General features: G+C 36.0%; 1 protein-coding gene and 1 long non-coding RNA gene across 2 annotated transcripts in view; one reads left to right on the forward strand and one right to left on the reverse strand.

Moving 5' to 3' along the window:
* Positions 1 to 12,400, reverse strand: part of LOC131439378 (sortilin-related receptor-like) — a 72,287-nt gene that overhangs the window by 13,924 nt on the left and 45,963 nt on the right. Inside the window, exons 2-3 of the mRNA XM_058610303.1 lie at positions 7,035 to 7,295; positions 6,804 to 6,965 (exon numbers count right to left, since the gene is read on the reverse strand). Coding sequence (XP_058466286.1) covers positions 6,804 to 6,965; positions 7,035 to 7,295 — 423 coding nt within the window. The remainder of the gene's footprint in view (positions 1 to 6,803; positions 6,966 to 7,034; positions 7,296 to 12,400) is intronic.
* LOC131439379 (uncharacterized) lies at positions 1,440 to 1,882 on the forward strand. Its single transcript, XR_009231108.1, has 3 exons — positions 1,440 to 1,507; positions 1,593 to 1,665; positions 1,733 to 1,882. It is a non-coding gene; the product is annotated as an uncharacterized LOC131439379 (long non-coding RNA).

Raw genomic sequence — 12,400 nt, forward strand, 5'->3', positions numbered from 1 at the left:
ACACATTCAAACCCACTTTTCGAGCCCGGTAAAGTAAAATACCGAGATAGATCGGTAACACTTATTTTTGCAGTGCATCTTTTTGCCGAGATTTGGAAAAATCTTGTGTTGAACTTATCGGTGATTACCAATTATCACGAAACCAGCAAATGCGTTTGCCGAAATTTCGAAATATGCGTTAGCTATTGCCGAAATTCGAGTAGACAACTATAATTTACGTTTCACTTTTTCGCTTGGCGCTACACAGTTATTTTCTGACGAAATATTTCGGAAAAAATTTCCGGTGATCATTAGAAAAAATGGAATTAGTTCGAACGGAAGACGTGAAAATGTACGATCTATCCAGTAGATTGAAGTGTCCACCCGTTATCATGTACGTTACGTTCTTTTTAGAATATTAGTAGGATAACGCTATACTACGTTCGAATACTTCGTTCTAATAAAAAGACTTCACTTCAAAGTGAACAGTGAATTGGAACACACCTGTTATTTTTGGTTCGAGAAAATTTGAGAAAACCCCGGATAGTTTCAATTGGCGACGAGGAAAATTTTGTTTAAAGTAAATAAAAGTATTGCTGAAGTTGCGCGTTAAATTAAATGGCGTGAGAATAGTGTTTATTACCGTTTTTCTACATTCATCAGCGATTAAAAACTGTGTTGAAAACAATAAGCAGCGTGAGGTGAAGCAACGCCCGAAGACGCCATCGAGAAAAATTAATAAAACGCCCACAGACGCCATCATCATTTCGGACACGACAACCATCGTTGGGAGCAAATTGCAACGCGAAGACATCTTTTTTCGGAAAGGCAACGCCGTGTATAAAGGCGGTCTGATGTTAGACGCCATTGCAAATTGCCGTTGAAACCGCGAGGAATTTAACCCTACACTGAGAAAAGAACCATAGTAACCGCAAACTGTTTTTCATTGTCATTTCTACTATACGCTAAAATAGTAGCAAAGAGCATGATATATGACTATTCACCATCTGTATTGTATAAATTACTAGACAACAAAGACTACGACTTGACTAAACTATTTGTATTTATGACTTTTCTGGCATGGTCATACTGACAATGGTAGTCATCTCAAATATAAGATCAAATAGTTAAAATCACAATTTCTAGTAAGGTGAAATTGGTCTTGAGCCTTGATATATGAGAAGCGAAATAGTTATTGCTACCATGTGAATATGTTCACAGTATAATAATGTTACCATAAATAGATACATGGTTTGATAGACGATTATGAAGTTTGAAAACACTATTCATGTAGTCCATATCAACAGAATTTATGTAGTAATCACATTATCGTGTATTTTTTGTTTTTTAACCGACTATGTATTTCATTTGTGCTGACTATACAAATTGTCAATAAACGAATGTTCTATGTTATTGTCACATAAAGTTACAATATAACAGAAAATTTCGTTCGTGGGTAACACATCAGTGATTGACATGAAAAAAATATTTTATATGATGACTTTGTGTAATTTGGTAGGTCTTGCAGGTGAGTAAAATTTGTAGCCTTAATAGTTTCCGTCATTGAAATTCAATTTTTCAACCATTTTTCCGGCAACGGCTACGTTTTCGAGTGAAATCAACGTCTCGTATACGATTTATTATTCATTATCGGTCGCTGTAGAAATAACATCCAACATATCGCAGGTGGGTAACGAGGTTTACTACTGGACTTGGCTATTAATTTCTTTCATGCTGCTCATTCCTGCTTCAGGAAAAAATCCACCGGACATCAGAGCCTTTGATCAACTGCTGCTACCAAACAATGCTCCTCAGTGTCCACGTTGCTATTCAACATTTCACTAGGCATGTCATCATTTAATATGATGTGAAAATAAAATAAAATTCCATGAAACTATTTTGTTGTTCTTGTTCTAGAATTCAAATTCATAAAACTTTTTAACATTAGCTCATGTTCTGCTGATCTTCAGCATTATTGAATCAACCACTGCCTTTAGTTTCGAAATAACTAGAAGTGAAATGTTAAAAATACCATGGCTCTGGTTATAGCGAAAACTACAATGTAAATAAAGATTCGGTCATGGTTAGCCTAACCATCCCAATCGTATTAGTTATTCATACAATATACTGTTCAATATTACTATTCTAGAGCCGATACCATTTATAGTAAACATGAACTTGACTATTGTTGAAATCATCTGATTTAATAGTCGGCTGAAAACCACTATACTCGCATGGTCAGGTTGGCCCTCTATATAGTAACTGTTACCATAATATTTTTCTGAGTGTATGAGGAAAAGTGTCGGCGTCCCTTACGATAAGAGGTTCTACTGTCGGGAGAAAATATTTCAACGAAAATGTGTACAAGAGTTCGTGTATACAACACCCAAGAGTGTTGAACAACTTATAAGTTGCAAGAAATAAAAAGAGGTAAATATAAAGTACGACAACTGTCGATTTTGAAGCAAAGGTCTATATAACTAGCAACGGGTGAGTCATTTATTTTTACTATTTATAATGAGTGAAGCTGCATTAAACTGATTGTGTTCCCTTATTTTTTTTGCGTTCTTATTTCATTTTCCTATTTTATTTTATATAAATATTTTTAATATTATTGTATTCTTAATTTAATTTTACCACATTCTGTTTTTGGGTTTGTTTATTTTATTTGTACATCGGATTTTTTTCTCTCATTATTTTGGTTGATAGTCTTTTATTCAATATGGCACAATTTAACGGGCATTTGGCTTCAAGTATTGAGCCATACCGTAAAGGTACGTCGTTTTCTGACTGGGCTGATCGCCTTGATTTTACTTTTGTTGCCAATGAAGTAACAGAGATACAACGAAAGTCACATTTTATGAACTTATGTGGGCCGTACGTATATTCTCAACTAAAATTAGTTTTTCAAAATAGAACTTTGACTACAGTGGGCTACACTGAAATGATTAACAAACTAAAACAAAGATTCGGTAAGACTGAACCCGATTTAGTTCAGCGCTATAGATTTAGCCACCGTGTTCAGCAGCCTGATGAGTCGGCAGAAAACTTTGTCTTGGCAGTAAAACTGCAAGCAGAGGTTTGCGGATTCGGGGCGTTCAAGGATATTGCTATTCAGGACAGAATTTTAGCGGAGCTGAGGGACGAAGCTCTCAAGCAGAGACTTCTAAATGAAGAAAATCTCACTTTAGAATCAATGGATAAATTTATTACAACTTGGAGTATTGCAAAAAGTAATGCTATAACGTTAAATAACGAACAGCCAATCTCTTCTGGTTTGCGCATGGAACATTTGGTGAACATTTATAACAAGGCACAAAATCAAAACATTCAACAAGGCACAAAATCAAAACATTCAAACATTAACAAAATTTAAACATTTTGTTAAAAAACGATTAAGGAAAGATTAGGGTTTCAACCTTATGGTAAAAATATACCAAGCATCCCTAATGATGAAGTAAACGAAGATGATTCGTTAAAACATTACATTATAACAATCAAATGATTGGTTGAATGATCTGACCGAGGGAGATTTAATATGGTACAAAAACCATAACCCAAACTTACCTAACAGATGGATAAAAACTATATTCCTAAAACGATTCTCTATTAATACATTCCAGATAGCAATTGGAAACGTCAAAACAATGCGCACCGCGCACAGCTTAAAAGTTGGTGCCAGGACGATTTACAGCCGAGGTCAAACGTGTGGGTCATGCCCGGCATTCAAGAAGACGACCCAGGAGACGAGACAACGCAAGCTGGATACCGCTCTGACGAAGAACCATTCAGGGGATTCCCTGAGATTCAGGCAAAGGTCTGGAACAGAAAACGGAACGCGATCACGGCGAATTTGCCGGACATGTGGTTACGGCGCTCAAAAAGAATCCGCCGTCGAAAGATTGATCCTGAATATAGTTATTGATAGATATTTGATTCTTTATCTTCTCAATTTAAAATTATTATAATATTTGTTGAATTTTATATACTTTGTATTGCATAAGTTTTTTTAGTTCATTTAATTGTAACAGAACATTAAAAGGGCGGCGACTGAAGTGTCCACCCGTTCGAGTACATCATGTACGTTACGTTCTTTTTAGAATATTAGTAGGATAACGCTATACTACGTTTGAATACATCGTTCTAATAAAAAGACTTCAACTTCAAAGTGAACCGTGAATTGGAAGCAAAGTAAAGTCTTGGCATTACATTCCTTTCGTGGAATTTGGCCTTTCTGTTTCAACAGACTTCGCAGCCGATTCTTAGTGTACTGAATCATTGCATGGCTAGTACTATGGATCCCACTGAAACTAAGAATCCTTCCAGGTCGGGGCTAGAACATACGACAGCTGGCTTGTAAGACCAGCGTCCTATGCATTAATCCGCCAACCCGGGACACCGAACCGTGAACCGTGAATTGGAACACGCCTGTTATTTTTGGCTCGAGTAAATTTGATAAAACCCCGGATAGTTTCATAGATATGACTACAAATTATTGTTGATTCAACGACATGTCAACCAACATATTCGACAATCGGCGTTTGGTCCGAATGACATATTATGCAATTGTACGTCCTCAAAACATAAGTAATGTAATGTATATTTTTTGTATGTTTTTACGCAAATAAAGTGAAATCTTAATCCCTAATTGAATGTTTACAATTACGAACAAAAACGAATTCTTTGTTTACTTTCGATTGCTGAAAGTTCAGGCAATTATTTTTTTTTAATTTTTTGGTTTTGACAATATTTTTATTTTAAACTAGTTATGGATCTATTATTTTTTCTCGTTCCGTCTTCGATTCATCAGTGCATTAGCTGTTGTCTGTTGTTGTCTGTTAATACAACCTTGCGGTTCAACATAAGTCGCTAAGCAGACGTAAAGTTATTGCTATTTGCAAAACAACATATGCCGCTGATGCTCTGATGAGTCAGTAAAAATTTCAGTCTTGTGAAAAACAATAGTCAAACATCAGAATACAATTTTACAGATCAAAATCAATAAACTTGCTTTTCTCCTAGAAGTAATCACTCTCGAAATCTTCAGATATGAAATTAGATTATTTTAAACTAAATAAAATATACAATTAGGGTAACGGAGGTATTTAGGCCCCGGCGCTCACATCGTTATCTAAATGAAGTAGATATTACCTAATATGTTGAAAAATGGAATAATCATTACAATTCTGGAACACGATGTACTTCATGTTGATTAAACCCAGGAATATGTACGCCGGACCAAAATACATTAGAGGGGTCAAAATATTTTCGCTATCCCACCTATAATAAGCGACTTTAAGTTCTTACTATTTTGAATTGAATATTTAGACATATTTCGGAAACGGCTACTTCTGAGAGAAAGGTTGCTATAAGAAAATTTATTCGGCAGTTTTTCAGTTTCTTGAAAAAGCATCTAGGGTATTTAGAATGTCCCTTCATTTTCCTACAACTTCTTCTTGGACACCATTTTGGTACATGCAACAATTTTCCAGTTACAAGGGGTTTAAGTAAGTACACGGAAAAGCCAGCAATCGCAAAACAACTAAAATATTAGTTGTTTTTCTGATTTTGATTGGTTAAAATTTGGTACAACTAATCGACTGTTGTTTTAACTAATCTGTCATTTTTGATTTATCGTGCTGGCAGAAAATACATATAGTACCACTTCACGTTAAGCATTAAGCGGTTTTAATAACATTGACATGAACTGTCCTAGAATACATTACTCTCAGATGAAATTAAAACATTTATACTGTAGGAATATCTATTTAACACATGGAAAACTTGTTTTACAATTAACTGTTATATTGTTCTGCATACTTTCACTTACATAAAACGACCACTACGTAACTAACATACCATTGAAAATTTTCAATATGAAACGCTTCTGGTGAAATGAAGAGGTTTTTTGTTCTGCGTTTTGCTGTCTTCGTTATCCGCCAAGTGACAACATTTGAATACAACAATTTCGGTTACCTGAATGGTTATGACAAAATCAACAATGTTAGTTAAATCAACAACATTTTAGTTCAAAAATGATCTTGAATCGAATCGGTTTCTCTATTCGTAAAAAACGTTAATTTCGGAATTGATCGTGTCCTACTATATACGAATTCAAAAAATCGTGTAAGTTAGCTTGGCAAGATGATTCCATTAGAACATGTGGTGATTAACCTATACATTAGCTACTACATTTTCTGGACCTTCTATAACGCCACACCATAAGCATGTTTTCATTCGTCCATAGAGCTTTTACCTGGTGGTCATCCGTCTATTGAGCCAGGAAAATTTCTAACTCCTATATGCCTGATTGGAAATCAAACTCATCGCAGGCATCGTGCCCGGTAATCATTCTACTAATTACGCATCGTCCACTCCCTGAGTATAAAGTATTATTAACCCATTCTCAATATTTAAACTTGATACAGTTTACTTGTATGGCAAGTTTGCATTTTTCTCTGAGTGACACGAGTGAAGCATTACTTGGAACAAATGTGACAAGCTCTTATTATCGCCTCTTTTAAGATGAATTGCATATGACGACCACTATCTAGAGGCCCGTCAAACCAATGCAATAATTATAATTTATACTGTTCTACGCTTGACGTTGATTTTCGTATGATTCATAAAGCGATAATGTTCTAACGAAAAACTCAATTGTCATTTTGTGATAAGCCAACAACAAAACAATATGCCTTCTATATTATTACATTCAAAACAATTGGGTCGACTCATATTCCAATCGGTTTTTGGGAATGTTCTTGTGTTTTGTAAATAGAAAATAAACTGAAAATAAATAGACACATAATTACATAAATTATTACCTTGCGCTCTGGATCTTTTTTATCCAGAATGAGGATCATTTTGGTATCTGCCTCGTAGAACGTCACATCAGATGGTGTGAAGTTCAACATTCGTACCGTAACCGATTTCCCATAGTCCTCTGAAGTGAATATTGCCTTGTTCCTTGGATCGGTAAAAACTATCTGTAAAGCACCAAACAAACACATTAAAAATCGATTGTAATCGTCCCACCTAGTGACAGCGCAATTTACCGTATTGAACTTGGGATGAGTGAAAAATTGTTCCACTGTTGAGTTGACAATCGATCCGTTAATGTTCAGTGCAAACATTTCCGTCTGATCATCGAACGTGTCACCGTAGTCCTTCGACACAAATATTCTGGATGGCTGTGGAGGCGGTGCTTTTGCATCGTTATCGGCCGGTGGCTCGCGCGCCAGGCAAATCATCACACTTGTGCCCTCGCCGAGCCAATGCACAATCAGCTGAGCATGTGAGTCTTTTAGTTCATTCACCTGGAAGAGAACAATTTAGCAGTGAAATATTAATATATATGTGACACATTACTGAATTCTAGGTACGAAATGGCAGACACAATCTTGTTCTGCAAGCATAAATTGTATAAAGTATAAAAAGGTAATTTCGCCGATACGACCGCATAAAACTCAATAAAAGTATAATGCTCAATGAAAACACATGTTTTATATTGTCAGACTCGTTTCACGGTCAGCGATAAACAGAAAGAGGACGAAATAAACGAGAAATAAACGCAAACCAAGCTGCTAAAAATAACTCGGCGATCGGAGGGAACTGAATGAATGAATGGACACAAAAATTCGTTTGCATATGCTAGCGGAACGGGTTTTGCCATTCGGTTGTGCCAATCCGTAAAACCATCAGGTGCCAGAATAGGTAACGGTGAAGAGTATCTCAATGTAAACAAATGTTGAACGGGAATGACTTGTGGCGTGTTGTTATTGATTTCGCTGTGCAGCCAAGAGAATATGTACTGAAAAAGTACCGAACTAAAGGAAAGCAGGTCATGTGCAGATTCGTATAATGCCACTTCTCCTTGTTCTACACAGAAACAGTGTCAGTTGTTGTTTTCTCTCATGTACTACAATTTTAACGACGAAAATAATTAAACTTTTCTAAATCAGAATCACTCGCAGATCTGAAGATCGATACTAATAACAAATACTAAATATGATTACGGCAGATGAGAAGTCATACAATCGAATAAAATCTCTTTTAAGTTTATAAAAAGATTGCTTTTAAGTTATTTCATACACAGATAGGCTATGCAAACACATCGAAACCTCGAACTTAGATCCAAAACTGTAAGGCCCGGTATCCTTTTACCATTAAAACAGTTTTATGAAACTGGAAAATAAATACAGCTATCGAGTTTCGCCCGGATTCAAGCCGTAGTTGCCTAACATTGAGTGTGTTCACGCACGTAATCGCCTTAATAAGCGTTCAATTATTATTATTATTGTTATTATTTCAAGACAATATTTTTATATTATTTTAAGAATAGTATCATGACAATATCGTTCAACCTTGGTTCTAAATTCAATCATGAAAAATAAGTGACTAACAATATAGCTCGACTGATATTAGAGCTAACTTCCATCAAACGATTGAATTTTTATATCCCATTGTGGTCAAAGATTAGAGTTTCCTGATTTCATTTATTCCATACCAGACAAACTAGGCTACATTACCCACATGAACACTGGCTAGATTCTTTGTAAGAAATTTACTTGGCCCGATCACCAATGAAGTTTTGGTTCAGGTGCCTCTATGCATTTGAATATCCGTCAGTGTTGCCGTTCATGTCTTTGTGTGGTTGATTGCTCCCACTAAACTTCACAGGCGAATAAAACCCACAACAGTCGGATATGAATGGATAATCGTTTGATCACGAATTCATCCGAGTTAGTGCCGCCTTATTATTACTACCAAGTAAACGTACGCTAATGACCTGATAACGTTAGACACGATGGTGTGATCGTTCGGGTTCAAATGTTCGAAGAAAGCATACTGGTGTGCTAACATTTTTATCTGTTGACAATAAATTGATTCATTGTTTCGATACTACGACTGTTTTTCATATAGCCATGCGTTCAAACGATTTCAAATGCTCACTCTCTCTTGTTGTGTACGAGTATGTGATATGTTGTTGTGTTTGAGTAAGTGATATATACGTTTAATTAAATATTTTGATAGCTCACAATTATTATTATTGTATTGTTACCGAGGAAGCATTTGTTTTATCGATTATTTAATCATGTTCGTTGTTAGTTGGAGCTGACGTACCTTGATGTGCAATAGTTGCAGGAGATGGTTTCGTCAGTATTTTTATCGTTGTTAGGTTCTAGTTCATAAGTACTGAGGTTACTAGTGACTAGTGAAGAAGTCACTCGATTGTGCATTGGAACAGATATATTCTTGTCCAGTCTCCTCGCAATGTTTACCGAACAGGTTTTGACAAGCGATTTCTTTGAATCTTGACGGAAGAGATATACCGAGAAAAAAGGCGGGTGGGTAATGTTAGAGACATAACTGGATGTCGTGAATATGAATGAAATTGGCACACTTCCGAATATAAGTTGATCGATTGTGTGAATTGTGCAAGCATTCCCCTTCTTCACTACTAGAATTAGAAACGATGCACCTACACTAAAGTACGGATAAGTTACATCAAACATTCTGACACAGAATTAAACATTACAAAGTAGTTTTTATAGTTCTTCATAATAAAATAATGGTGGTTCTGAAAAGAACCTTTTATGAAGACGTTCGTGTTAGAGAGTGACGAGTAGAATTCGAATTCCGATGAATGTCGCTGACTTCCGTCATTTGTTTCCAAGCTGACCTGTTGTCCATGGATGAGATACTGATATGGTTGGCGTAGGTATAGCGTTCACAACCGATTATAATCTTCCAATGAAAAAACATTATTTCGCTGGGTTGATCAATCATACAATAGGCCTATGATATGAAAAGTATAAAATATATCTACGGATTTCTATATCGATGTTCCTAGAAAATACGAGATCAATACATGTGCCTCCAAGCGTAGTAGTTTGTGAAGGAGCAGATTTCATATCCAACTTCATATACTTGCTTATGAAATCAATGAATTCAATATTATCATGTTTTAAAGCATCTATATTGAAATCCCCCATAACTATCGTCGGCGTATTTTTACTAAAATATTAAAATGGGGCGTACTTGATTTCTTAATCCGCATAGAAACATGAAATATATTTAGAAAAACACTTTTTAACACGAATCGGATTTTTGTATCAAATTGATACAAATTTCAACTTCAAAATAAAATTTAAAAAATATCGAACAGATTTCAACCAAATTCGATACAGATACTTTTTGCACTTGAAAAGTAGTCGTAAGGGTACGTTCCTGTAGATGGGAGAAGTAGCAGGAGGATTTTAGGTGGAACTGATCAAATTTTACGAGAATCGAATGTTTTTGACCAGTACAAATAATACTCTGGTCTAAGAAGAGATTCAAGATGTATTTCCAGGGGAAAGATGTAGAAACTGTATCTCTCAAGGGAAGAGAGAGGTCTAGGGTCTAATTGATCTGTTTTTTTCTGTGAAATGAGCACCTTACGAATACAGATGATTTTTGCAAATCAGGTTGTTGGGTGTTCTTGTTACAGGAGTGAGGTGAAATGTGGCTTGATTGTCTAAGATTAAAATCATCGAATTAGGTGTGAAACACTACTTCTTGAAAATCACAGATATTTCTTGTTTTTCAAAAATGGTTGTAGTATTCTAGGAAGAGGATGAAGTCTGTTTGTGTAATGACCAATTTGTATTTGAGTACATTACACATAAGAAAATTTGTTCTTGATACTGACAAAATCCATTACCATATAAGAAAAATCGATGAGTGAGATTTTGATCGTGCGAGTGTGCTACTATCGGAATTCTTGCAAAGGAAATCAGTGGCCAGTTGCTATATTTGAAAATATGTTACAAGTTTCTATATTCATTGTATTTGGTAAATTTACTGCCCTCGGTCTATTATAGAAGCAATTAGAATTTATCCACCTGTTTCTAATCCCACATAAGTAGAAAAGAAAAACAAAAATTGTAACAGTTTTACAAAATGTTTTCCTGTTGCTTCTGGTGTGAATTCAGTACGTTTCGTAATTGAATGTGCTAGTGACGGCGCAATCTTTTAAAACTTCCATTTCAATGAATCTGAGGCTTTTGTTAGAAAATGGAGGAAGATCAATTAATGCCTAATGATAATCTGTGGAACTGAAAAGTGCCAATCAGAACGAACTCTGATTGACTGGTGCTGACATTGATCAAATCAAACAGATTTTTCAATAGTGTGTTATTGAAACACGTGAAAAGTGTATCGAATATAAGCTATCCACAAATTTTTCTTTTAAATTATGATAAAAAACGATATTTTATTCAAACTAAAAATTGATCCTTTATTGTACGAGGTTAAACTGAGCATAATGAAAACCGGATACAATTTATGTTATTCCTTCACGAATTTCCGAACTTTTGATCGAACGCTCTTCATCAAGTTCCGGACAGGTGTTGCATCGCATTTTTTGGACGCTTGAGCCCAAATTTTTTTGAACTCCTGCATGTTCCCAGCTGCCTAACCAGTCTTCTTGAAGACCCTCTTCACGATTGCCCAGTAACGTTCGATGGGTCGAAGCTGAGGCCAATTTGGTGGATTGTTATTTTTCTCAATGAAATTTATACCCTTTTCCGCAAGCCTATTGAGAGTGGTTTCAGCATAGTGAGCCGACACCAAATCCGGCCAAAACAGTGGACGTGTACTATGCTTCTTATATAAAAGCAGCAATCTCTTCTGGAGACACTCAGATCGACAGATTTCTGCATTTATAGTTCCGGTAGTGTAAAAAATGGTTGACTCCAAACCACAAGAACATATTGCTCGCCATATCAGTACCTTTCGACCGAGTTTCTCCACTTGAATTGACCTGTCCGCATCGCTCATATCCTCCCCAACGACGACAGTAAAGTATTGTGGACCTGGAAGGGTTTTTGAGTCATCTTTTACATAAGTCTCATCGTTCATCAAAACGCATGCATCCGGACACTGCAAAAGATGCGAATACAATTCCCGGGCCCTTGTTACTGTTCGCTTCTTCTGTTCTACCTTTTTTTTTCGAGATTTTCTGCTTCTTGTAGGTCTTCAGCTGAATTCGCCTCTTGACACGCTGGATCATTCCGACACTCGTTCCTGCTTTTTTTGGCCAAATCACGTATTGACATTGATTTGTTCTTCATGATTAGAGATACCACTTTCTGGTACAGTTTCGGGTTGGAAGAACCGGATTTTCTGCCTCTTCCTGGCAGCTCATCCAAAGAATAGTGTTCCCCAAACTTATTAATGATGGTTTTAACACTGACATGATGAATTCCAAACCGCTTCGCCAATTTTCGCCTAGTAATACCCTTCTCACTGCGCCATGTGTCCGAAACCTTAATTTTCACTGCCTTCTCAATACGCGACATTTTGAAAACGCAGAATTTCAACCGCACAAACAAGTAAACAAACGAAAGCTGACATAATAGTTTTCCTCTTTGATACT

Source organism: Malaya genurostris, chromosome 3 (assembly GCF_030247185.1).
Source record: "Malaya genurostris strain Urasoe2022 chromosome 3, Malgen_1.1, whole genome shotgun sequence".
Lineage (NCBI taxonomy): Eukaryota > Metazoa > Arthropoda > Insecta > Diptera > Culicidae > Malaya > Malaya genurostris.